The sequence below is a fragment of the Osmia lignaria genome, chromosome 3 (genome assembly GCF_051020975.1).
Source record: "Osmia lignaria lignaria isolate PbOS001 chromosome 3, iyOsmLign1, whole genome shotgun sequence".
Classification (NCBI taxonomy): domain Eukaryota; kingdom Metazoa; phylum Arthropoda; class Insecta; order Hymenoptera; family Megachilidae; genus Osmia; species Osmia lignaria.
Genome location: NC_135034.1, coordinates 10,308,259 through 10,334,422, shown reverse-complemented (window position 1 = coordinate 10,334,422; position 26,164 = coordinate 10,308,259). Strand labels below are relative to the sequence as shown.

The 26,164-nt window shown below is 37.6% G+C and overlaps 5 protein-coding genes across 13 annotated transcripts in view; 3 read left to right on the top strand and 2 right to left on the bottom strand.

Moving 5' to 3' along the window:
* The window catches only part of LOC117608028 (uncharacterized), a 120,858-nt gene extending 109,236 nt beyond the window's left edge, over window positions 1-11,622 (bottom strand). For 2 of the 3 annotated variants that reach the window (XM_034332476.2, XM_034332477.2), the window contains exon 1: window positions 10,677-11,622. In XM_034332476.2, coding sequence (XP_034188367.2) covers window positions 10,677-10,868 — 192 coding nt within the window. In that variant the 5' untranslated portion in view covers window positions 10,869-11,622. The remainder of the gene's footprint in view (window positions 1-10,676) is intronic. The other variant, XM_034332475.2, reaches the window with a different exon arrangement.
* LOC117608032 (tubulin monoglutamylase TTLL4) lies at window positions 1,922-18,367 on the top strand. Of its 3 annotated transcripts, XR_013065244.1 has the most exons (5): window positions 1,922-3,242; window positions 3,333-3,739; window positions 4,151-4,541; window positions 17,466-18,029; window positions 18,163-18,367. XR_013065244.1 is itself a non-coding variant. In XM_034332495.2 (4 exons), exons 1-4 carry the CDS (start codon window positions 2,673-2,675, stop codon window positions 5,404-5,406), a joined length of 1,779 nt encoding a protein of 592 aa, XP_034188386.1. In that variant the 5' UTR covers window positions 1,924-2,672; the 3' UTR covers window positions 5,407-5,721. The 3 variants fall into 3 exon arrangements, 2 of the variants coding, with proteins under 2 accessions (XP_034188386.1, XP_034188385.1); XM_034332495.2 differs by lacking the exons at window positions 17,466-18,029; window positions 18,163-18,367 and adding an exon at window positions 4,996-5,721 and having other exon boundaries at window positions 1,924-3,242; XM_034332494.2 differs by lacking the exons at window positions 17,466-18,029; window positions 18,163-18,367 and adding an exon at window positions 4,954-5,721 and having other exon boundaries at window positions 1,926-3,242.
* LOC117608031 (uncharacterized) lies at window positions 12,789-16,450 on the top strand. 2 transcript variants are annotated; one of them, XM_034332492.2, is made up of 8 exons: window positions 12,789-12,986; window positions 13,082-13,340; window positions 13,399-14,617; window positions 14,703-14,845; window positions 14,934-15,097; window positions 15,235-15,367; window positions 15,441-15,619; window positions 15,746-16,450. In XM_034332492.2, exons 1-8 carry the CDS (start codon window positions 12,795-12,797, stop codon window positions 15,815-15,817), a joined length of 2,361 nt encoding a protein of 786 aa, XP_034188383.2. In that variant the 5' UTR covers window positions 12,789-12,794; the 3' UTR covers window positions 15,818-16,450. The 2 variants fall into 2 exon arrangements, with proteins under 2 accessions (XP_034188383.2, XP_034188384.2); XM_034332493.2 differs by having other exon boundaries at window positions 12,849-12,986; window positions 13,069-13,340.
* Window positions 18,368-18,622: 255 nt separating the features above from the next.
* LOC117608133 (gametogenetin-binding protein 2-like) lies at window positions 18,623-26,142 on the top strand. Of its 4 annotated transcripts, XM_034332764.2 has the most exons (13): window positions 18,623-19,024; window positions 19,268-19,420; window positions 22,137-22,240; window positions 22,770-22,960; window positions 23,039-23,182; window positions 23,253-23,465; window positions 23,525-23,728; window positions 23,808-23,976; window positions 24,049-24,213; window positions 24,291-24,380; window positions 24,449-24,715; window positions 24,796-25,194; window positions 25,267-26,142. In XM_034332764.2, the coding sequence occupies exons 2-13, from the start codon at window positions 19,360-19,362 to the stop codon at window positions 25,441-25,443; spliced, it is 2,184 nt and encodes a 727-aa protein (XP_034188655.1). In that variant the 5' UTR covers window positions 18,623-19,024; window positions 19,268-19,359; the 3' UTR covers window positions 25,444-26,142. The 4 variants fall into 4 exon arrangements, with proteins under 4 accessions (XP_034188655.1, XP_034188656.1, XP_034188657.1 ...); XM_034332765.2 differs by lacking the exons at window positions 18,623-19,024; window positions 19,268-19,420 and adding an exon at window positions 21,729-21,768; XM_034332766.2 differs by lacking the exons at window positions 18,623-19,024; window positions 19,268-19,420 and adding an exon at window positions 21,776-21,913.
* On the bottom strand, window positions 20,263-21,432 carry LOC117608135 (neuferricin). Its single transcript, XM_034332770.2, has 4 exons — window positions 21,085-21,432; window positions 20,862-21,002; window positions 20,598-20,784; window positions 20,263-20,531 (listed from the first exon to the last, which is right to left on the bottom strand). Exons 1-4 carry the CDS (start codon window positions 21,398-21,400, stop codon window positions 20,342-20,344), a joined length of 834 nt encoding a protein of 277 aa, XP_034188661.2. The 5' UTR covers window positions 21,401-21,432; the 3' UTR covers window positions 20,263-20,341.
* Window positions 26,143-26,164: the final 22 nt, after the last annotated feature.

The window sequence follows — 26,164 nt, the reverse complement described above, 5'->3', positions numbered from 1 at the left end:
TTCCATGGTTCTCCTCATTAAACGCGTTAACAAATATTCGCCTACGCAAATTGCGATGCATATCTTTTCGCTTTCGTCCGGCTAAATAAATCCTCGACGGCTCGTTTGTCTTTGCTAAACAATTTCAACGATGCAAAAGGCTCGATGAAAACGGGGTCAACGAATAATAATATTCGCACCGTTCAGACGGTGTTGAAAATTATGCTCTCCCTTGGACCCCTTGGGCGAAACAAAACGCGATGTCAGTGATAAATCTGACGCATCGCCGTGTCGATGATAATAATTCATCCCAATGTTTCTTTGTTCCTTCGTTCCTTTGTTAGCCTTTGTGGATCGATGGAAAAAAAAATGGGAATTCTTATCAGTTAACGAAGGGTCAAAGTTAAATCCATAAATTCTCAGCTCGTAGAGATAGAATTGAAGCTGATCGAAGCGGCGATTTTCTCAGGGGAAGCGTACCTTGGCCTGACAGGAAAACACGCGTACTTATTTGCCGATCGTCGCTCTTGCGAAATCGTTAATGCGCCGCGAGCAGGTAGCATGCGTACCGAGTACACGCGAAGAATCTTTTCTCGCACGCATCGAAGGACGTTCCCCGTCATTCAAAGACAATGCAACGAGATGCGACTCGATGTCTCGCGTTGCGTTCGAATGGCGGCTCGTACACGCTTTCCACGACACCTTCTCAAGGCTTCCCTCCTTTCTGCACTCTTTCATTCTTAAGAATTTTAAGTTCACCTCATTTTTTTACCATAAGGCTTTCACGGCTCAATTTACAGTTATTATAATTTGAGATTTTCCAATCGTACACCGTGCTCGATAGGAAAATATTCCGATTGAATGTTGCAACGTTCAGATAAAAATTTTTAATTCGTTCATAAATCGACGGTAATCGAGTAACAGATACCACGATAATTATGGAAAATTGAGAAGATGAATAATTCACAATGCATACATTTTACTCGATCTGGCATCGGTATCCGTGGAAACGACGCGGAGTATGCAGTTTTCCGATTGTATCGATGCGTTCGTTTCGCAACGAACGTCTTTCCTCGACCATTTAAGAAAGTTACTCCGTTAATTAAGTATCCGAACGAAATACTCGAGAAATCTTCCGTTATACCATTAAGATTCACCTTTCGTAATCTCGCGCGAATTTCCCGCGATTTTCATAAATCCCTGTCCGGGCCGCGCGTTCCACGTGTCCGCGGTTTCTATTATCCCGGGTTAATCGATAGGCAGTCGCGTGCATCGAACGTCTCAGTACCACAAGGAGACATTTAACAGAAGATTTCCGTTCGAAAAGTCGCAGGCTGGAATTCGGGACGCATTATGTTTGCCACGCGAACCGTGAAAGTGTACGAGCCGCAATGTTTTATATACGTTTGTATTCGTACGCCGGCGCCATCGCGATATATCGTGTTATCAGTGCGGGGCGTGTATCGGGCGTGTAAAACAGCCAGATTTATATACACCGTAAATGGAAGCAAAAACAAGGAAAAAGATCGTTGCTGTTCCCTCAAGCTGCCTGCCTCGCTAACTGTTGCAGTTCCTACTCGAATCAGCGACTGTTAGCGAGGGATAAGCTTATAAATTTCCTAGGTGCACCTACTAGAGTGTAGGGGTAGGTAGATTAGAAGCGTGTCGAAAGACGGAATCTCCTGTGAAGCAAGTTGCTCGATATCGCGAGCGAAACTAAGAAAAGTGAACGCGTTATGCCGGAAGAACGTGGACGGTGGAGATGGTGGATGTTGTATGTAAATGCGCGTTATATCTGGTATCTGGCGTATATTACATTCCGCATAGGCCCTAATGCTGCTCCTGTCCGGCCATTGTGTGCTGGCAGATTAGAAGCACACACACTGGCATCGCGTCGCGTCGCATTCCTGCTGGCAGTTAGAAGGCCGATCGAGAGGCGAACGGCGCGGCGTGGCGGCCATGCACGACGAACAATTAATCGTGCAAGATGGAAAACGCAACTAGCGCGCACGCAGGAATGCGCGTGATGCGCGTAACATGGACAATCAGGCCCGTGATTGCGTTACACGGGAATCAAATTAGCATCGACCAGCATCGCCATTAGAGTCCGCGGCGAGAGTTATACGAGGAACGATAGGCGTATTTGCCGATCGCTCCGGACCAAAGGACCATTTTTCCTCCAACGAACCTTCTTATCCCTGCTCTCGAAGGATTCTCGAGTGGGCTAGCGTGGATAGCGGAGCCCGTATACAAGTGTAGAGGAACACGCGTGTTCGCGAGTGCGTGCGCGTTACGCGCGTAAACCATCCGCCAGCGTGTTCACCGCGACCGAGGGTACTCTACTCTAGCAGCAAGATAAACGTCGGCGGGGCACGCAAACGCGGAAAGACTCGGAATCAATCGAGCCATTGTTCGAACTCAGATATGGGATAGGAAATTGATTTACCCCTTTCATGGAGAACGTCCGTTTTTTTCAAATTATTAATTGCGTTCATCTGTGAAAGCTATTCATGCTCCGTTTCATATTTTTTATGAGGTATGTATGGTAGCCGTGCATGGTTTGTTTCGGGAGCAACTTCGGCCCGCACCGGCACGAAACGTTTCATTATGAGCCTTCGTTAAAATTCTCGTATTTCCGTCTACCTTAGAGAAACGATAATGATTACAAAATTAACTAGTATCTTGGTGTCGCGATGCAGGTTGTCCTCGAGCATCCTGATCCATGGAGATTCAACGATCCGGTGCGATGTGCAACCACCAGCACATCAAACGGAGCGATTAACCTCTATCACGATCTCGACGACGAATGGTTAATTTACGAAAAGCTCACCGAAAATGCTCTCCTTCGTTACAAGAGAAATTCCCAATGCAATAAACAATCTAAATTCCCGAACGTGGTGCGACCTAAATCGATTCTGTTCGATTTACAAGTAGCTGACTGTTGTGAGATTATTTTTGACGAACGAGCAGATGGAGACAAAGTCACTACCCCAGCATCTCAATGGATGAGGAAGAGCCTATTTCCAAACGTTCCCCCGTATGTATATTTCCATAGTCACGAACGGAAACAGGCGGTCAAATTGCCGAAAGAGTTCACGAAACTTCTCAAATGGAAATTCACTGGAACTATGCCAAAGATTTTGGTTAAAATTTTAATCAATTCTGGATATCAAACGGTGCTGAAGACCAACGACTGGTCTGCCATTTGGAATTTGTCTTGCAAAGATCCGACTAGGTATCAGCGTATGAAAAGTTTCCAAAAGGTGAACATTAACCCGGTTAACCCTTTCGAGTTCAAATTTATTTCATTAAAAATCTTTAGGAATAGAAATCATTGCCTTCCTCGTGTTTAGATAAATAGTATCCCAGGATCACATAATCTCGGGAACAAGGATTCACTATGGAACCATCTAAGCAAAATGATGAAGAAATTCGGTACCAGGGAATACGGTTTCATGCCGAAGACATACATTCTACCAAGGGAGATACAAAAGTTCGAAAATGTATGGCTCAAGAATGGCATTGCTAACACGTGGATAATTAAACCACCGTCCTCTGGTCGCGGTCAAGGTATCAAGATAGTTAATCAATGGTGGGAGATTCCAAAGTGGCATTTGGTAGTCGTTCAACGATACATCACCAAACCGAAACTAATTAATGGCTTGAAATTCGATCTACGACTTTACGTGCTTCTAACGAGCCTCAATCCTATGAGGATTTATATCTACAAAGAGGGCTTGGTTCGTTTTGCTTCAGTCAGGTAAACCTAACCCATTTTCAATCACTTTTGAAACATCGGGTGTAAACGAAATATGGACCATAGTTGGTCGCATTTCAAGAGTGATCAGTTTAAGACGAGACAGGAGAGGTTCATAATCACGAGAAGTATAGGGTGCAGAGGCAGCTATCCGCATAAATTTATGTTCAACTCTCCCACTCTATCAATTTACTTGAATTCTTTCTACGCTGACTTTACGATTTATAGTTTCGTAAGAAACTTCCATTAATTTTCACCATCGGAATCAAACTACCGCTATCAGTTACATAAGCATTACGTCCTTACCAATCGTGAATCTACCATTCCCATTTGTAACTGGAGAAAAAAAAAAAAAAAGAAACGTGAATCATAGTCTCGTGAAAATAATATCGGGACATTTCACGAATTCTTCAGGTACGTACGAGGAGGGAATCTAAACGACAAGTACATGCATCTAACGAACAGCAGCGTGAATAGACAAAATCCAGCATACGTGAAGAACGACGGGGTGAATTCGTTCAAGGGTCACAAATGGTCCTTACGATGTTTATGGTCGTACCTCGAGCAAGAGGGAGTGGACGTGGCCGAGCTATGGTCCAAGATCAAGGACATTGTCGTTAAAACGTTCATCGCCGTGGAACCGACTATGAACGTAGCCATTTCGGAGTACTTGGTCTCGAGTTACACCTGCTACGAGTTATACGGGTTCGACATACTGCTCGACGAGAATTTCAAGCCCTGGCTGCTCGAAGCCAACATCCTGCCGTCGTTGCAAACGGAGTCGCCACTCGATACGACTATTAAGGTACCAGCGTTTAATTGAACGTGTTCGAACGCAGCAACCGGGAATCAACTATTAGCTACCCTATAAATTCAATCATTTTTTTTTTTTTTTTTCAAACACGACTTTTTTGCCCTTAAATTCATTTTCTGGGACGCCCAACACGTTTCCCGCGTATTTGAACTTTCCCATTTCGCGTCGTGACGTTAGACGAACGATAATTACTTTCAATCGCAAGCCAGTTACATTCCCGTTCACGGTTGCCACCGCTTGATTTTCGAACTTTCGAATTCTTCCACAATGATGCACGCGAACGCATAAATCATTTAGCAACGCCACTCGACCGAATCACGGCCGTGATTCGCGTGATAAACGACTATCGTGATTCCTCTGACCTGGGACGATCTGTTTTTTTTTTTTTCCCCAATTATTGCAGGGTGCTCTCATTCGAAACGTATTAAACATGGCCGGTTATCAGATACCGAGGAACGAAAGGATATCCGGTAGCTGCAAGAAGTTCGAATCGATCATGCAAGATCACAGGTTGTACAGCATGGCCCTAAATCTCGAAGAGAAGATGAAACAGAACGAGATCAACGCGATGCAAAAACGTGACGAGTATTTCGAGCGAATCATTGATAAACTTACGAGAGACGATCTGAGACAATTGATACGTTACGAAGACGAGCTTAGTCAGGCTGAAAATTTCGAGAAAATCTTTCCAACAAAACGTACGTACGAATATGAGAAATTCTTCGATGTGAAAAGATACTACGACAGATTACTCGATGCTTGGGAGCAACGTTACTCTGATAACCGACGAGAGGGAATCGAAAGATTGCGGAGGCACTGCGAGAAGATGCAACATTTACAGATGAATCCTAATTGATATGGAAATGGTTTCGATTAAAACGATTCGTCGTTGGATCAGGGGTCAATATCGTGACGCAGGAAAGTTTTACGTAACAGACGCCATATTACGACGAGACCATTTCGTTCGAATCTTTTTATCGCCTGATTCGTTGCATATTTTATTCATCAGAGTGTCGAATGAAATTCAAATGAAATTAGTGTGAAATTCGTTGAAATATACCAGTTTGCGAAACAAATATTCGAGAGAAGGAGTTTGAAACCGGATGATGAATAATTCAAAGAATATAAGTGCCTAATCGAAACTTGTAAAATTTTTTTCGAATCATGTATACTTGCTTAATGAATTATTTGTATGTTGAAATATCGAACGGAAGTATTAGATTACAAAATTAATCCTTATTGTTCCTAAATTCTTCTTATGTAACGGGACACGGTACCCTCTTGCGAATACCGTCAACAATTACGTCAGGTTTACATTTTCGCGTTTATCGTGTAACCGTAGCTGACCGACAGGGGAGGGTTACGGTTTCTCGAGGATCGATTAAGATCGAAAGCGTAGAACGCGAGCCTCGTACACGCGTAAACTATTTTGTTTCGAGGAACAAGTCAATGGAATTCTAGAAATCCCTCGAAACCTTACGAGCCTGTTAATCCATCGTGGTCGAAGGGTTGTGCAACACCCATAACCATCGGCTACTCTAAGTCGTTTTAAACTATATCGGTCGTACATTGACGTCATTCATTGGTCGCTTGCAACTTCCCTTGGATAATAGGAGTGTCCGTTTCCACGACGGACTTCCTTTATCGAATTACGCTTTAGCCTAGTTTCTCTTTTGAATTTGTACACGGTGAAAACAAAGTTTCATTCACACTTTGTTGCTGAGAATGACAGGCTGAAGCGACGAAAGAGACAATGCCTTTTATCGAAGATACGCAACCTTTGTTGACGTTTTTTTCTCTCCGTGATGAATCGTACCGTTTACACAGATGCATATTTTATATTAACAGATTCGTAATACGGGATTCGTGAATCAAAGCTCCTTTTAACAAGTACATTATTTTATTTGTAAAGCTAGCTAAATTCGAATGACTCCCGTTGCATAACCACCCGCATCAACGATAATGCACGGGGATAATTATGCATTTACGATAAAGCGGAACACGAAAAGGTTCGGAGCGTCGAGTTGCCTGCTGCCGCAATGGTCACTTCAAAGAAACATTTGTTTCTTTTTGTCGAGTCTACATATTCACAGAACCATGAAGACGATATTTCCTAAGTTCCCTCGGAAGAAAAATTTGCTTTCCTCGATATTTCATTCATTTTTTCCTAATTACTTTGTACCACGAACGAGACACGTTGGCGTTGGTAATAATTTTAATCGGTCACGGCTCGTCAGCTTCTTCGAAAGATGGTGACGCAAGCGAGCGGGTGAAAGCTCCATAGGCTACAGAAGCGTGAATCACTTCCTGAAAATTCCGTGGACACTGCTTCCACTGTTTTCAGTTCATTCAGTCCTCAGACGATCTCTAGTCGCATGCAACCTACTTTTCTCCACACGTGAACGCACTTTGCTAAACTCCTAATGGCGCCAATGAAACATTTCTCGACGGTTTCGAGGAAAATCTTCCCTCGGTTAATTAGCAGGCAATTATCATTTACGATTCTACCCTGGATGAAAAACCGACCTATCGTTATCGCGTCGGAAACGAACAAAGTTCTGGAAGGATAAAAGGGAAAACGTTTTACGATCCATAGATATGGATTTAAAAGCGAGAATGCACTTTTAAAAGCAACCCTTAAACCATAAATGCACCGATTTTATTGGTTCCTCGATTCGTCGATTGTTCTGAATCATCTTATAGAAGTTTCATCTCAACGACAGATCGTCGGTTGGTCGAACATTATTTTTTCTAGCAGACACACGTGTTCTGTTCTCGGTCGCGGTCGACCGTGATAAAATAGTGGACTGTTTACTGTGGCTGCGTTCCTACTGTCACATTATTAGCGAGAGTACAGCCGCGTGACTCTAACAATCAGAGCAGAATGAGATCTAAAATTCGCAATCTCACGAATGAATCCACTCGTGTCCAGTTAATTACGACACCGTGATCATTAGCCTCGTACATTAGTCAATTTGCTACGGACTAGACTTACGGAATTCTATGGTACCTATCTATACGAACGAAACTTCGTTTCCTCTGAATTTCACTAATTTTCCTGTAATAGCTACGAACGAAAACTGTTTTACTTTCTGTTCGTACAATTCCAAAGTAAATCCTTACAATATCCCTAATGCATTCGCTGTAATCAAATCAAGCATGCTAGAAGTTGCATGTCCACGGAAATGGGTCAGTTCAATAAGCATGCCGGAAATTACATTCGGCAGGAGAAATAGCAGGCATTTCTGCCACCGCAGAACGATATTCTATGCCAGTGTTCTTTGTTTCTGATTGACGTTGACTCATACCAGTCTGCGAAGCGAACGAGTATGGAAATCTATAGAGAGGATAATTGATAGGTGCGCGACGAAACGAAGATGGAATTGATACATCGTCGGGATAGATGGTTAATCGAACGAGATGAATAGCGATTCGAATCTAATTTCAACATCGCTTTCATTCACTCGCAACAAATCTATCTTTCACCAGGCATTGACTTTGACGCTACTCAATTTCACATCGTTCCAATTAATTAACCATTGTTCCGTGAATTTCCACGTTCACGGAAATACGGCGCGATGAATTTCATTTCTTTTTTTTTTTTTATTTTTAACTTTTACTTTTCGTAGGCATTTTCAAGCGATACGGAAGTCAGATCGAGGACTTTCGCAGAAATAAAATTTCCCGATGTTCCTGAGAGGATTATTACAACGCCGGATAACTTTGCGTGCGTTTTAGCGAGTGTTGTTGAACAATCTTATGCTAAACACGAGGACGGCCGATCGAGCGTCACCACTTTCTCCATTTAATTATAGAGGTTCGATACTCGAGGTCGAAAGTGAATTTCTAGAGATGCGTGACAATGACCTTTAAGCAGCGTTCACGTGTCACATTAATTGAGTCAAAAAGCATTCGAATTTTAAACAAACGATTTTATCATATTTTTATTCATAACGCACAATTTACCTAACACCGTGTACATTTTAAACACGTTGCTCGCATGTAACGTGAAACATCGACGATTCGTTACATCTTATTTGTATCTTGATTCGGTATTTATGTAAACGACGATGCAGTTCCAGATGCAATTAACGATTTGAAGGGAAAAAAGCAGAGCCATTCGACGCGGCAATATTTCAAGATATCCGCTACAGTTTCCGAGCAATTTCAAAGATTACAGTAGAATTTACGAACGCGGTTCTAAAACCATTTTACTATCGAGCAACGAGTCGACACCGAGTGTTTCCCTTCGAAAGGATTTTCCAAACGTTATGCCACGTTCTTATATAAAGAGCCGGTGACCGTTGAAACGAAACAACCGTGTCGAACGCGAAATCTCGCAAAACGAGGATAATTTAATTGGCGGTCGCAAACTAGCCAAGTGTTGCACGCGGTTTCGAATGATAGGAAAAAAAATGTTGAGGTTCAAACGCTCGAAACGAGACATTCAGGAAGGAAATAACGTTATCGACGTTTTAACGAGATCGCAAAAGAAGGATTTATCTCTTCCGTACGGAATCGAGGCTGCAAATTATCCGGCAATTAGATCGTAAATCACGTGGAAACGCGTTAAAGAGACGAGACCGATCAACGTTCCGTACGTTTGTCTACAACATTAGCATTTAATTAGAGTTTTCTTTATATAGGTAAACGGCGCGAAACCTCCTTCGAAATTACAGTTATCCACACGATGCAACTCTGGCTACAACTTACGTGTGCACGTGCGACGACTTTGTGCAACGAGCCACGCGATACGTTCATAGATAAAAATTGAAAAATTATCGTTCCGGTCTAAACGGTCGGTATCTAGTCCACGGTAGCTTGGATCGGGCATGCATGTCGATCGTATGCTCAAACGTATACAGATATAAGTATGTTGAAGAATGAAATAAGTAGCATTCGTTTCCACCTACGTCCTAAAGTGAGCAAATAGAAAAGTTGTTTAACTTTGACAATATTATTTTTTCTATCCCATCTGCCCTTACGTCTGTAAATCGGTACGAACACCGATCACGTGGTCGCGGAGGATCTACGTAAAAATCAGAATGAGGCCAAAGTGCATTTCGTTCCCTCTAGAAAGTGCTGCTATCGATCACGTTGTACACTTTCTTTCTTACGACGATTACGTGTAGAGTGAGTAGAGTTCAAGGAACGGCGCGGTGCATATGCACAAAACGCCTTCACTTTTCTTTCGCGAGTCTACCATACGCACGTGTACCCTCGCGTGAATATCGAATCGAAGCGATTCGGAAGCTGAGAATATTTCTTTTCTCAACGATTCGAAGCGTCGTCGTAAAAAAAAAAGTAAAAGATTGAATAAACAACGATAATTCAAAGAAACGGAGCTGTGAATCAAAAGCTTATCGGCTCGTATTTTAACGAGGAAAGTTATGTAGAACCGATCTCTCGGAATGTTGTAAATACACGATCGAACCGGAATCCAAACATTCATTAATTCCTTCGGAAATAATTAAGCGAAACGGTCTGTAATAAAGGCTGATCGGTAACAAAAGTCAGCTAGATCACGGTACCCACACAAACTCGTGGCAACGTACGAACACAAGTCTAGTACTACGTGAAACGTTTCTATGGAGCGTTTAAATACCGAAGGTAACGCCTCTTACTCCTGTATAGAATGTACGGCACCTTGTAGCCCGTGCACGTTGTACGTGTTGGTACATTAATCGTCGAACCCTATACCGAGTTTCGATTTCTACCTTGGAATCCGCTTCGCTCCGATTCTGTATAGGTTCGAGCTTTTCCACGATGTTACGATACAGATATACGATCAGATAAATAAATCGAAAAATCAAATCTGACATTGCGTTACGAATGTAATCGGTCATTAACGTCGTGACACGACTCGACTTTTAAGTTTCAGACGAGAAAAATCACGACATTTAGCACCACGGCGTTAAATGTCGCGATTCACCGGCACGTGGAAACGTACCCTAACCTTCCGAGCATTCGCCAACTCTCCCGTGAGATGTTACATACCGGTATGTTAGTGCGGGGCGTGTGCGAATCGAGTTCGGAATTCGTAATTTCGATACTTGCTAAACGACCTGGCGGTAAAAAATGATTGGAGAGAGAGAAATGTGAGAGGAGAAAAGGTAATTTACTCACGGTGAGCTGTGTCTTGTCAGGAGCGATCGCGGTGATCTCAACCGGCCTTGGTTCAGGTGGATTCGCTTTGCTGAGAATGGCAGCTGGCATTTTCGCGACCAGAGACAGCCTCCTGGTGAGCCGTCTCCCTAATTCCGCGCGTCGTCGCACCCTGACACGGGGACCGGTACCTTTGTATCCTCCGAATTCCATTTTGCGCTACTGCTAATCCTTTCCTTATCCTCTTGCGTTCATGGCGGCAAACGCTTGTGTGTCACGTGTTCACAAAATTACTCGATCATATCGCGTCTATTCACGACAGCCACGATTGAAAACTACACGAGCCAGCGACGATCCCGTGGATTGTTCATGTCCAAGCTCGTTCCGTATCCTTTCACAATCGGTACACGCATCGTTCTTAACTCGTCATCGCTACTTTCCTTGTTCGCGTTTGTTTTCGAAAAATTCAGCTGGCAACTACCGTCGATGCGAAATCGTACGCCACGATGCTGCACCGAACGACACGTTCGAAAGTCGTTAACGAATGTCACGGATTCGATTCGATTCGGTTCGAGTCAAAGATCAGGCTACGGGATTTGTCACTCGCGACGAATCATCGGAGAAACTAGGTCGTAGACACGATGCTTTTCGTATGCATTCGAGTAGAGGAGAGGTACTGGTTCTCGGAGCAACGGTTGTCCACACTGGGTTACACGTACATACAACGTAAACACTATAGATCGGATGCTGGAGGCCCGGTGGCGCGCACACACACGTTACCGATTCGAGTTCCGTCTGGCAGCCCAACGCATCCTAGTCTCACCGACGCACGGTTGAACGAAGACGCACGAACGTGCACGAACAGATTCGAGGATGGATCGAAAAACGAGGCACGAGGTGCAGAAAAGAGAGCAGCCGGTTCTTGCTGGCGCTCCGTTTGCCTGGCGCGCTTCGACTGAAATTGAATCGCAGCAACCTCCTACCACGCGACCCGTCACACTGCCGGCCTTCCAATAACCGCTACAGCGCGCCTCTTCCTCGCTACATATCTTGTTTTCTTCGAATGTTTACGAAACTTTACGTAAACAAAACGCGCGTTCCGAGAATCAGACTCAACTTGCACCCTTCCTGGACGAGGATATACTGACGCGATCAAATTCGATTAATCTAACCGACCGTCCGACCAATCAGCGACGCCGTATTACGTGGCGCTAAACCGTTCCACCAATTACAGTTTCGCACCTTCCCGCGTTTTTCTCTTCGATTATCTCATTCGATTTCTTAATCGAAAATATCCTGTGCGCGAACGTTACCATAATTGCCGACTAATTCAAGCGTTAACGAAACTTCAAATTCCATACAATGTATACGACATAGTTTCTTTTAATTAGGCTCACTGGATCTAGATAAGAGAGCAGTGAAATTTTCGAAAGTCAGTAATTCTCTTGAAAGCCTGTGTTAACGATCGATTGTGCGCAGATAGATTACGACACTTATTCCCCTCCTGTATTATTTATGAACCGTGTCAATCAATGCCTGGGAGGACAAATCGATTTATATATACGATACAAAGCCCCTTTCGTTCAGGAACATAACAGTTTTCGAATACACGGAAGCTGTTGTGTTCTTCTGACACGGATGTTTGATGATATCGAATAGGTATAAAAGCAATCGGTTGCAATTGGCATGATTAGTATGTATTTGCACTTGTTATGTCGAGACCGTAACCGCTCCAACGACGCAAAGTCATCGTCACTATGTTCGCTCTCGGTAAATAAATTCTTTAGCCTATAAATAACGAAAGCCTGTTACAAAAGTTCATTTCTGGGCAAGTCGTGCCAAGTATTTTAATTTCGTTATGTAACAGACACCGTACAATTCGCGGTTAACCGAATTTTTATCCTTTTATCGTTACGAATTCCGCACGAATTACAGTGTGCTCTGAAATGAAGATCGAGAGCTGTTGAAATAAAAAAAAAAATATAACGAATTTTGGTTAAGATTCTTACGTTTTCCAAAATGATCGCGTATGAAATTGAAAACCGTCCTAATCGCGATTAATGTATTACCGCTGGAAATCTAATTTGTTGTTCGACAAAATTTGATAAGAACCGCGAAGAGTAATAAGCACCGACAACCATGAAATCCAACTCGACGGTGCAGGATAGGCTTGTTAAGCAGAACGAGATTAGCCGTCAAAGGCTTGAACAAGAACTTGAGATACTGGAGAAGGTAGAAAAGTCGGACTTGAGAATGATCGAGACTGTGAGGCATCGGTTTCGTACACGACGGAGGAATCTAAAAATCTCTGAACAATCAGGTGGATCGAACGTAAGATCGCTGAAATCATTTTCGTTTCGTCTCTAACGCGGCTTCCCCGTCTAATCTCCCGATCTATTAATTGCCAACACAGTAATTGACTGCAGGCTATTGACGTGCGCATGTACGAAACCCATAACCCTGGATTTTGCTATCATTGCACTGGCGCGATCAAACAAGTCGGTCGACCTATCAAGCAGCAAACAACGAAAGATTCCTACGAGTTCGTACGCTCCATAGTGTTCACCAAAGACGAAGTAGATACTGACAAACTCCTTTGCCTCCATCTGTTCACTGCCCACAGTGTAAAGTATAACAACAACGATTCCTCCGCGATTAAACCTGTAGCATCACTATTAGAGAAAGGTACATAAACAAGAGGGTCTTTGTAAACAATAATAAACAACTCTATCATTGTTTTAAGCTAAGAATAAACATTTCTCTGGCGCTTGGAACAACGTTCTACCATGTTACGTGGTGGATCTTCAGGAAGACTCAAAGGATATGAAACTCCATGAGAATCCAACGAAACAGTGTTTGGAGGAGCAAACCATCCGCGAGTTTGAGGAAAAGTATAAACAGTACGTGGAGGATAATGCTGATTCCGGGGGTGGTAAACCAACTACTAGAATAACGATACGTACTCTTGAAAAAACATCGGTAGCACCTCATGTTTACTCGTTGTTGGGTGCTTCTCACGAGTTGAGAATCAAGCAAGCACTTGCCGAAGGTGTGGCAAGAAAAAAATTTAATCGTTGCAACATGGAGCTAAATGGATTGGACGAGAACAGTCTGTCCTTCCATCTAGACGACGACGAGGATGATCTTACAAGCAGAGTAACGACAAATATGTCCAATAGAAATTGGATCACGAGATCGATCAGAAGTCCGTCCAGGAAATCCGGGATTGGCTCGTTCAAGCTCGATCACGGTATTACAATGTTGAAATCAAAACGAAGAAAGAACTTCGATGCCTCAACCAAAGATCTTATTACTATAAAATCTAGTTTCACCAAGGGACCGTCCAAAACTCCGAGCATCAAATCTACGTTCCATAGCATGTTCGACAGTCGTCCGTCGTCGAATTCTGTTATTTCTTGCAATCTAGACTTAACGAAATCATTGAGAAAGTGTATTTATCTAAATGCACCAGTACAATCGATGGAATTTAGTGACAAAGATTACAAGATTGTGCCGATTCTTGTGAATTATCAGCTGCAGGCATTGGTGCAGACTGTGATCGAGGTCCTTGAGAGGGTGAACCCAGAAAAATCGAGGAGGATAATTGAAATGGCAAAGGATACGGAAAAAATAAGAAAAATGTTGATGCGTTCGGAGATATTGAAATTTGCACAGTCGTTGTTAGGTCAGTCGCTAGTATCCTCGCCGGAGAGCTTCGTCGTTTCAGCCGCGACCGTGGCGAATGAAATAGATTTTCGTTTCGAAGGAATTCTAAAGAAGGAAATAATAGCTTTGACCCTGGAAATACCGTCGATTCCACCGTTCGATTCCTTGATCGCCGAGATACGAAATAACATATTTGACGACACGAAAAAAACGACTCGGATCAACAGGAATCCAAGAGAAGATGCTTCTGCTCCAAATGAAAGAACGGTTGGAAAGGAGAATGCAGAAACCTTCTCGTAATAATTATATTATTGGTTTCGCGTGAAAATTAGTAATTTATTTTTAATCGTTCCTATACCTATCTTGTTTTCAATCTTGCAGATCAATAATGTTTTTCGAACAAGACGAATACTTTTCCAGTACGAGTGAAAATAAAAATTGCTCAAGAAAAAAATGTACAAACCTTCAGAAAATTTCTAATAAAAAACATGATTCATTGAAGCATCGAGTGAAACAGAATTCCGGTAAGGAAACTGATAGAAGAATGTATTAGATGCTAATTTATACCATGGGTAATAATGCTCTAATACATAAGATCGTTTCTTTCTGAAGGCGAGAATTGCATTGCAAATAGATTACGAGAAGATAACGTTGTGGAAACTTCGGAAACACAGAATAGACAGAGCTGGAGGAAAAACTCCAAGATAAAAGGCATCGAGAAATCCAGATCGAGAATTTCAGGAAGTATTCTGTCCAGACGCACTTCGAATTTCAAAGTAGGTTTTATATTAAAAAGGAAAAAGGATAAAAGGATGTAATGTTATTGCATCGACACGAATGCATTTGAAAGTTTGAAATATTCAAAGGGGAAAGATCTGATAAGGAATATTTTTTCTATTCCACGTGGTTGCAGACTTGGAAAACTGCCCGGGATCATGGGCATTCAGACGCAGATCATGTAATATTGCGAAGAATGACGAACCCGCAAAGAATTCTAGTGGGACAAATGTGTGCCTCTCTTAAGAGCAGAAAAATTAACAATCAAGGTTCGATTGTCTTCAATTAATTCTTGAATTACGGTTTTCTCAATTTATCAATTCGTGCGCGATTGTTACGCAGGTTTAATTAATGAAAGTGTTCCACTCGCGGCGTTAATTGCACCGGCCCTCTCGCGTGATTGCATTAAATTCTTGACGCGGGGAACAGTATATTCGAAAACAAACGTGACACGCGAGCAAGAAGAAATTGAAAATAATGATGCAGTCCCCGATAAATTGACTGGTCCCCTTCTTGCTAAGGTTTGCAATTACATATAGTTTTCTCTTATTTTAATTCTATATATAGTACCATGTTAAATTTCTTATGATATAACAAACATAATTAAGTACTGTTCATTCAGAACATCTTTTAATATTTTCTCTCAGATACGGCAAGATGTGGCAGAAAACGAAACAAAACGACGTTTGAAATCTTTCTTAAAAAATGAAGTGGTATGAACGAACTGAAACGTGATATATTATTCTTTCAAAGGATTTGATGAATTTGTTTGTATAATAAAAGATAAAATAATGTTTAAATGGTTCGTACATATAATTTGAATGGGGAATTACCGCGTGCTATTAGAAACGGTGTTCCTAGCACCATCTAACAGTGGGGAGAAAAGATAACAGAACCGAAAATTGCTATTTACTGAAAAATACGAGGTTTTTAAACCATTCTAACAGCCGGAAAATGTTTCATGATCATTATACAATCAGTATAATAACTTTCTAATTTGCTAAAAGACTAGACATGCTTTTATTTTTCAAGGGTAATGATTTTGAGGGTCCCTATCTTACCAATTCCTCTTTACTACACCTCGCAAAAGCATGCATAGGGCAACTACTTTATCGACCAAAAAGTGAAGAAATAAATTGTAATAATAGTAATTGGACAAAATTATAGAAGACATCCACGCGTAAAAGTGATGAAAATAATAAATTTCAATAGTTACAACAATAATTTACGCTAATTCAATTCGTTCATCATTGAAATTCGCGAATAAACCACGTAAGCCTTATCAGTTCCCGGCCGCGATACATGTCAAATTTTTAATTTTTGGGACTTACCGAACTGGTGAACAGCTATTGAAAGACATAATTGAAAGAAAGCACCCGGCGGATGGTCTCCTCAGTAGATCAATGTGGAGTGTTGACATCATTCTGTAATTAATCAAACGATAATATTACATTGGTGATATTTTAAATTTACCATAATAAATTACCATAACTACTTAATAATAAAACTTACGTTTATTTTGACGAAGATTCATTTAATAGTTCCATATCATGCTTGTAATGTTTTATTCTTTATTCGAATGTAATACTGTAACAAAAAGTTACACATTTTTTCAAATACATACCTCAGTAATACATCATGTATATTCAGCTAATCAGTATTTCAAAAAATCTACTTATTTTCAAAACATACATTTTTGAAAAAATTTTTTTTAATTCTTTAATATTAATCAAATTTCCATGAATATTATGTTATTAAACACGTTAATCACTGTATAAAAGTTGATTTTGAATAGAGATAATACGATAATTAACAAATACGGAAGTTAGAACAATGAGTGGAATAAGTAAGATATTTGAATTTCCCGCGAAAAAGTATTGAAGATTATCGACGCCATATTGAAATGAAGTGAAGATCACTTTTCTCAACTTAAAGCACCAAAACATAGGAAAAATAGTAGAAAAAAACATAAGATATTATTGATACTTAAGAAATTATCGATATAAAAGCAGAATAAAAGGAAAAAATACTATTTTAACTCATATCTATATCGGCAGAATAGTCAGAAATGGGAAAATCTATTAGCACAGTTTACAACAATAAATTATGGAAACAATGTATTGAAAACATAAAAAATGTAATAACATTGCAAAAAGAATTGATATAAAAGGAAAATCATTCAGATTCTGCTGTACCAATCTCATTGTCAGTTCATGACAGGAGCAACAAATTTCAACTCACGTGTATTTAAAGAAAACGCCGGAAATCTAGACCTTTCTTTGGCTATTCTTTCTGGTTTTGGCACTTCTAACACCCGAAACACAATTTTATTTTATAATTAAGACAATTTAATGATACTTGTTGTAGACACGTGCACAACAGACGAAGCTTCGAAGAAGAATGAAGCACGACGCCACACCGGCGTGTTCGCCCTCTAAACAACGTCTCTGATTGGTCGAAATGGAAGAACGTTGGAATAGGACGACCAATCACAGTCATTGGTAGAAACTTCAAATTGCTTCGAAACTTCAATATTAAAATAAAGGAAAGGTTCATCGAAAATTATCGACGCCATATTGAAATGAATTCAACATTACATTTTTCAACTTGAAGCACTAAAATATACAAAAGAAAGTACAAAAAGCATAAAATATTGGTGGTATTTAATAAATTATCATCATAAAAACAGAATAAATGATAAAAATATTATTTTAATTCGTATATGTATCGGTAGAATAGTTCAAAACGAGAAAACCAATTGTCACAATTTGTAACAATAAATTATGGGAAAAATGTATCAAAAACATGAAACAAATGCAATTTTGTTTCAGAAATTATTGATATAAGGGCAAGTAATTCAGATTCTGCTGTACGAATCTCATTGTGAATTCGCAGCAAGAACAAAAATTGCCAGCACACGTATTTTTAAAGGTAACGACAAATTAATGTCAAAAATCAGAAATCTAGACTTCCCCCCGACTATTCTCTCTGTTTTTTGTACTTCTAACACCCGAAAGACAGTTTATTTTAATATTTGAAGATCATTTAATCTCACCTGTTGCAGACACGTGCAAAACGGTCAAAGTTTCGAAGAGGAATGAAGCACTGCTCCTCACCTCTGTGCACTCACCCTATAACAAGGAATCTGATTGGTCAAAATAGGAGTATACCGGAATGAGACGGCCAATCACCGCTTTTGGTAGAAATTTAAAAGTGCTTTCAAACTTTAATACTAATCGCAACGGAAACGTTCATATTATGAGTACCAAAAAAAGGGGAATAATGTATTCTTTTTAGCTTCCTTACATTATCCATTTTGTTTTAGTTTCTAGCTATATGCAAATAAGTAATGAATAAAGAGAAATATTAATTAAGTAGTAGTTTTCTTTACAGTAATTTTGGTTATACTTTTTAAAAGAGTTAATTCTGTTCCTCTTTGCTTTTATCGTGACTTTTTTCTGACATAATGAAAATCCCTAGACTCAATTGACAATATGACGAATATCTAACATAAGATAGAGCAGATGGCGTTCGTTCTTGAAGCACAAATTCAACACCGCTCGAGAACAAAGGGATGTTTGTTCATTTAATACTGTAGTCAGTGCTTTATCCAGAAAATATCATTTTCTAATTTATGCTGCGAATAAACAAGGATGTTTAATATTATAGATGACTGATTAATTTCCAAATTCTAAAAGATCCTAAATGTTTTAATTCAATAGCATATCGTGAAAACTATTTCAAGATATTCATAAGCACAAAAATACATGGTTATTACTGAACATTTTATACTGCCAAATCTCTTTTAACGGAAAGGTGCAATGAAGATCATCAATTATGATCATAAGTGAATGGTAGCATTAATTTAAGATTAAAAATATACATATTACAATGTTAAATATGGACGAAACTCAAGCTGAAACAACGTATGTTTTTTGAGAATAACATCCCTAAAATTACAATTTATCTATGAAAATAGATTTACAATTTTTCACTGTATGTTTTAATAGTTTATACTAACTGATTATTACAAGACTATGTTGGAATAAAAAGTCATTTTAATTCTTACATTTGTTAAGTTACTTTGTATAATATAAATAAATACCTCCTGATAATGACAGTTTTAAACAATTGAATTGTTTATAAACATAAATGTTTTTCTTTCTTAGAGAAGTGACATATGATATAGCTGATACTAATTTACCTGCAATAATGGCTAGTTTGGAAATGCTCACCGTAAATACTTCATCATCTTCTAATCATGGAACAGTATTTAGGAAAAATGTGCCAGCAACTGATTCCAATGAAAGTCTTAATAGAAGGTACAACAAAATTTCTAATATTATATATCACAATTTAATTATTTTCTATATATACCATTAGATGTAGTTTAAGACCAAGAAAAAGAACATGTACACAAATGGATTATAATAACAGAAAAGAAAAAGGTATTAAGGAATATTACTTAAATGGAAGTTTAAAAAGGAAATTAAATACTTTAGAAACAATATTTGAGGAAAAAGATGATGCAAATGAAAGTACATTATATATGGGTGTTAAGAGATATAGACGTATGATCGAGTTTAAACAAAAACCTTCAGATTCCAAGATAAAGAAAAGAAGAGCAAGAATTAAAAAAGTATTTGGATCAAAGAGTAATTTTAAACGAAAACAAGCATCTATGCAAATGCTGCTTGAGAAACTAAATGATATTAGAGCAGAATCTCCTGCAAAAATTAATAATGAGGTAAAATGAAAAAATGTAAAAGTATTAAGCTGTGGAACAAAATGGTTTGGATTGAACTGAAAACCTCCAGTTTGACATACTTTTGATGTTATGTTATTTTGAATTATGTTCTTTTTTTTGTATGCATTTAAGTAACATGATATAGTATTATTATATTAAGAATCTTTAATTTGAAATATTTTTCAATAATATAAAAACTTGTGCTCTTAAGATATAGCAACTTGTAAGTTGAACAATAATGAACAATTTAAAGAACTTTTAAAGCAGCACAAACTGAAAAAGACTGAAAACATGAAAAAACTATAAGCATTCTTACCATTTTTGAAAAATAAGAATAATAAATTAATGTAATGTTCTTTATAAATGTATTGTATTTTGTATTAGAAATTATTTACAATTGTATCTCAATATACTGTATCAAAATATATAAAAAATATAGTACTTTCTCATTATCTTGGCTTAAACTGCAATTGCTAATTTGGGATCTCTGCATCTGTTATAAATCATTTGTTTTCAGAGCACACTTTATTGCAGTTTTTGGACATTTAGTATATTCTTTAAGCATGCCTTTTAATTCCTCATATTCTTTACTATCAAGCTTGACACACGCACACCTGTATTGTTTAGAACTTGGAGATTCAAACAACATTCTTGGTACACCAATCCAGTCCCTTTCTATTCCTCCACTGTAAAAAATAAAATAATAATTTCAGTGGAATGAATATTTTTATATACATTATACTTATGTATACCTTTTCTTAGAGCACCATACTACAGTACCAGAATCTGGTTTCCACTCTATATTGCAAGGTGGAAACATTCTTTTCTTGTGTTCTTCTTCAAACTGTTTCTCCTTTGCTTCTATTAATATTTGTTGTATATTGTAAAATTCTTCAGTTGGTACACCATCTTCATTATAATATCTACCAATTAACTTTCCTACTCAAGAAATATTTATATATGATCAAGAATAAAATAACATTTATTTATCATACCCAAAATTAAACCTTAAGTACCTTTATAAATATAGGTTTCATTATAGAATTGTACCCAATTATTTAATGCTTTAATTTGTTCCATAGATAATGAAGAGATATCATCTATCAAACCATTATCATCAAATTGTCCTGTAATAAATGCTAATGATCCATCACGACCTATAAATATATATGTATATATACAAATTATGTATATGTACTACAAATATAATCAACATAATTTTATTACAAAGTATAATACCAGTGAAGCCATGATAAGTTGCACCAGGTCCATAATATTTTTCTCCTTTAGTAACATCAAAAACATGTCCTAATATTGAAATATACAAACCATCTTTTAAATTTGTATATTTTCTAAGTTCATCTGATGTAAACATTTTGTGGTTAACATCTGATACCAAGTTCGAGTTTTTATTCATGTTAGTATAAGCATTTTTAACAATATTTAGCCATTTTTCCAAGGAATCAAGTCTGATATCATTTAGATAATCATTTGAATATAGTAAATATACAGATACAAGTAACGGTAATAACCAAACATACTTAAAAACCATCATTTTGTTGTTTTAAATACGTTCGTTAAAAATCATAGGTACTACGTACACCGTAAATAAAAATATTATGTAACAAAATTTTCAATTATCGCATGTACAATAAATATGTTACATAGAATTTCTTTAAAAGAAGTAAAAAAATAGAATTATCATACGAACAGAGGTAAAAGTACTTTACTAAAGTTTTCTTACTATACAATTGCTCTATGATATGTTTGTGATAGGTTTCCTTAAATAAATCGACGAGTAGTATATTTTTTAATCCGTTAAGTATTTTTTATGTTACATACATATGTATACATATACTTTATTATATACGCATCTAAATATACGTTTGTTGATTGCATTTTAAATGATTTTCTACGTGGTAGGTAAGTGTATCAAATCACTTTCAAGACATAATACACTCAGTCGCATTACCGTTAACTACATCAGATTTTATTTAATATTATGAATAACATATATCATAAAACTTTGAACTACAAAAAATATACTGCGAAAAGTGATTAGAAATAGGTATGTACAATTAAAATAAGGATAAATTGACGCTTAGAGAGGGAAACGGGACAATGCACGCAGGGCGGAAGTGAGAAACCACTCGTTGCAAATGGCAGACGTATGATACAGTCTTCTTATTTTTTTGGCATAGTCGTGGCAGTGAATCACAATTACTTCTGATTGTGCATCGTAACGGTTTACAGTATTAGCCGTTATTTCAATATATAATTATTATTAATAGAGAATCGAATAACGATGGCGAAGCTGGTAAATGTTTGGCGGGACGATGACCCGGTCGATTTGACGCGAAGACAAATGCCGTTGATTGTCGATGAAAATCTTACGGTGAGCACGATACTCTTTTGTCATTTTATTTGAAAAACCGTTTCTACCTATCGAAAATTAAAATCCTAATCGGACTTACGTAATGATATCCTATGATATTTCTGACTTAACCTAAACGTGGCAATGAGTGCATGCTTATGCCATAATTAATTAGACATACTGTGTTTGATATTTATACCTTGCCTAACTGCTAAATGTTACTATTATATGTCCACAGATTTAATAGATCTTTTATAATTTGGTTTTGCAGTTTTCCTATTACAATTATTAACTTAATTATTTTCTTTTAAAAGAATAGAGTGTCAAAATGTTTTGTTTTCTGCTTATATTTTGATAAGATATTATTAAGTAAATGGAATAAATAGCTGAATGATAAAGTTAATGATAATTGTGATAGAATGGAGCTTGAGTTTACTTACACCATAGTATAAAATAGACTTGGATTAAACATTATATTGTAATTTATTTCAATTAAAACATGAAAATGAATTTAATTTTGTAATATAATATTTTCTTTTTTTTTCTATAGATGATTATGGATATAAATGGTTTGGGAGCAATCTGTGATAGTCCATTAGTTCGTGGTAAACAGTTTGATGAATTTACTAGAAAACTTGATATGCTTACAAAAGAGGAAATTAAAGCTTCCTTTGAAGTTACTTGCAAGGATATGCTTGCAATTTTGGGCCAAGCTGTACCATGTGTTGGTTGTAGAAGAAGGTATAAAATGTTTGAATAATATTTATATAAAATAGATTTGTTTCATATCTATACCACCTAATAAAATGATATATTTAGTGTTGAGAGATTGTTCTATGACCTCATGAAATCAGGACATCCAGCATTAGATCCTTTGGTAATTACACCTGAAGGTTTATTGTCAATAAAAGATGATGTTCTAGAATCACCACAATTGCTTTGTACAATGTTACAGGGACACAGGTAATAAAAGGGTCAATATGTATATATTTATATATGTGTTTCTTATTAACAGTTTTAATATTTATCATAGCACTAGGTTAAATAGTTTAGTTGAAAGACAGCCCAGAAATAAAAAGTCAAGAAGGTGTGTATTACACTCATTAGAAATACAGCGTATGAAACCTCTTCCCAGTGCATGGAAAGAAGTATGGGATTGTATGGAACTTCCGTGTCGTCAAGAACTTGCTTTAATCGAAACTGATACTCTTGAGGCCACTCTCGATACATATTTGCGTAAACATCGGTAGGTTCGTACATATACGTAATCATATAGAAAAATTTTTGATCACCGGTTTATTATAGATTTTGTGGCGAATGTCGTACAAAGGTATTATTGGCTTCTTCACTGCTAACAACAGAACCTGAACCAGCAAAGGAGAAGGGTTATGTTGCTGCTTTATATTCTGGGATTAAACGTTGTATACGCGATAGACATGTACATTTACCTACAAATACAGATTATATTAGTACCCTTATCGGACGCGCTCAACCAGAACTCATGGGAAGGTACAGGATCACAAAACTTTATGACTTATGCTACACCACCTTACAATTCAGTTATAATATACATATTTCTGAACTGTAGGGAACGACATGCAAAGACATTGGAAATTGCTCAGGAAGAGGTACTTACATGTTTAGGAATATGTGTCGCCGAACGTTTGCATAGAGTTCATAGGCGATTAAGAGAAGAAGAAACTGTATGCAGAGTACTAGCTGCTGTTGCAGTGGATGCATTGTCTAGGAATTTTCAAGTATGATTACTGGAACTGTCGAATTATGAAATTAATAGATTTATTTGTTCATAATTACGGAATACTTTATAGATGGCTGTAGAAGTTAAACAAGGTATTTCTCAACTAGAACTCCTCTATGAAGAGTTAACACGAGAAGAAATAGCGAAACAGCAACGACGAGAAAAATTACGCTTGAAACGCAAGAAGAAGAAAGAACGTCGTTATGAGACGGAAGAAAAAGAAAATACATGTGATGTACGTTACTGTTTAATAAATTTAAGCTCCTAAAATTAGTGAACATAATCAATATGTTTACTTAATTCTATCCTCAGTGTTCAAGCAAAAGGCAAAGTGGTAACAGTGATACACCTTGTGTTTGTGCAGATTTGAAACCCACGACGCAAAATATAGATCGACATAAGGTATGTATCCTGTTTTTTCTTGTGCAATTATGAGTAAAATCGAACGAATATAGTTTTTCTTTTTCCAGTTACAAGTATTAGATCCAAAAAACAAGAGATCGCCAACGTGTAAATGTCCAGATTGTGTAAAGAAATCAAAATCTAGTATATCGCAACCACAAAGTCAAACTCAGTTAGCATTCCCTAAAAAATCATCAAATATGCAAAAAACTACAGTTAAGAAAGGTTCTTCCGAATCAAAGGCAAAAACTGCTGCAAATCAAACAAAAAAGAATAATACTCCCGTTAAAAATCTTTCTGAAGAAGAATATTTCGAATCGTGTGAATCGTGTAAGGTAATAATTCAATGTATCGATACATGCTCTATGCATCAATTAACGTGCGTTATAAGATTTAAATATCGTTCAATGTACAGGATTTTTCCGAAAAAATTGACCACTGGCACAGTTTGGATGGTTGTAAAGATCCAATGGCTAAAGACATCGTAGATGCTTGGATAGGAAAACCAAGCAAAAGATACAACATGTGGATAGAAATGAAAAAACGGTTTGAATTATCAATCTCAGATAGGAAAAGTCGTTCCTCAAGCGAACGATCGTCACAAGATTGCGGTTATTCGTCGGAACATAACATTAGTAGTTCTTCCCTTCCTAGTACTCCAGAAGGATCGGAAGTAGCTTGCAGTGATGGGTGTTGTAATCATGAGAGAGATTGTCATGATATACGACCATCTGATAAACTTGTTCATTCCAATTCCAGTATCTCTTTACTTAAAGAAAGGGGTGGAGGTTTAACACTTACACAGATGTTAGAAGTAAGTGTAGTTTGGTCTAGTTCTGTTCCTGTTGAAAGTTTTATTCTTATTTTTAACGCAATTTATTCTTAGGATTCCTACTTATCAGATGACGAAGAAAAAGAAAGTTATATTCCAGCGGAAGAAGTTCTGGAATTTAAATCTCGAATGTGCCAAGTTCTTGAGAAACGACAAGAACTTCGTCAGACACTTAGAAAACGTTTTGCTATTTTATGCAGTCATCACAAGCCCTTTATCATTCCTAATTAAGAATTCCTACTAGGTACAGTTACTTAATAGGATAAAATCTTTCTTTTTTTACATTGATTTACTGCCAGTAGAGAGACATGAATGCAATAGATGTATTTTGGATAACTTGTCATTGGAGGTCAACCTTCCTGTGTGAATAAAATACCGTTGGAGATGTACATCGTAACTTCATCGTATGGTATGGTTTATCTACGAGCGAGAATTGCATCTAATAAACTAGAGGTATCAACAAATAATTATGCCTTGAATTTTGTTGTTTTCTATGCAGTTGAATTCATAATAAAAATAAAAGACATTTGTAGATGGAAATGTAATTATAAATGAATGAAATTTAGTATATACATATACATAGTCAAATATTAACTCTGAAAACTGGTTTCAAGGAAATACAAATTATCGGATTAATGCACAAACGAACATCAGTGTTCAGAGTTAAATGAGACTGATTTCTATATGCTTGAATAATTAAACAATCATTTTTATCAGCACGTATTAGCCATTAAAATATGGTAAATTATAATCAACTGCACGTAGCAAGCAATTGTTGTGTAGATGGTTAACTTCATTAATTATTACATACTTTTAAGAGAATTTTGTTTTATTTAAAGCAGAAGTTTAATTTTGTTTTTCTGCAAAAATGGGTATAAATGTAATAATGATATAATCAGAAAATATTAAAAGTAATCAATACAAAATAAATATTGCATTCCACTATGTATTA

Bases quoted from the DNA above. Each gene is read 5' to 3' on its own strand.
- LOC117608032 (XM_034332494.2), top strand. From the start codon at position 2,673: ATGCAGGTTGTCCTCGAGCATCCTGATCCATGGAGATTCAACGATCCG. The intron at 3,243-3,332 runs GTGAACATTAAC...CCTCGTGTTTAG, and splicing joins GTATGAAAAGTTTCCAAAAG to ATAAATAGTATCCCAGGATC. The intron at 3,740-4,150 runs GTAAACCTAACC...CGAATTCTTCAG, and splicing joins GTTCGTTTTGCTTCAGTCAG to GTACGTACGAGGAGGGAATC.
- LOC117608031 (XM_034332492.2), top strand. From the start codon at position 12,795: ATGAAATCCAACTCGACGGTGCAGGATAGGCTTGTTAAGCAGAACGAG. The intron at 12,987-13,081 runs GTAAGATCGCTG...AATTGACTGCAG, and splicing joins AACAATCAGGTGGATCGAAC to GCTATTGACGTGCGCATGTA. The intron at 14,846-14,933 runs GTAAGGAAACTG...TTCTTTCTGAAG, and splicing joins TCGAGTGAAACAGAATTCCG to GCGAGAATTGCATTGCAAAT.
- LOC117608133 (XM_034332764.2), top strand. From the start codon at position 19,360: ATGGAACAGTATTTAGGAAAAATGTGCCAGCAACTGATTCCAATGAAA. The intron at 22,961-23,038 runs GTATAAAATGTT...TGATATATTTAG, and splicing joins TGTGTTGGTTGTAGAAGAAG to TGTTGAGAGATTGTTCTATG. The intron at 25,195-25,266 runs GTAAGTGTAGTT...ATTTATTCTTAG, and splicing joins CACTTACACAGATGTTAGAA to GATTCCTACTTATCAGATGA.
- LOC117608135 (XM_034332770.2), bottom strand. From the start codon at position 21,400: ATGATGGTTTTTAAGTATGTTTGGTTATTACCGTTACTTGTATCTGTA. The intron at 21,003-21,084 runs GTATTATACTTT...ATATATTTATAG, and splicing joins AACTTATCATGGCTTCACTG to GTCGTGATGGATCATTAGCA. The intron at 20,532-20,597 runs GTATACATAAGT...TATTTTTTACAG, and splicing joins GTATGGTGCTCTAAGAAAAG to TGGAGGAATAGAAAGGGACT.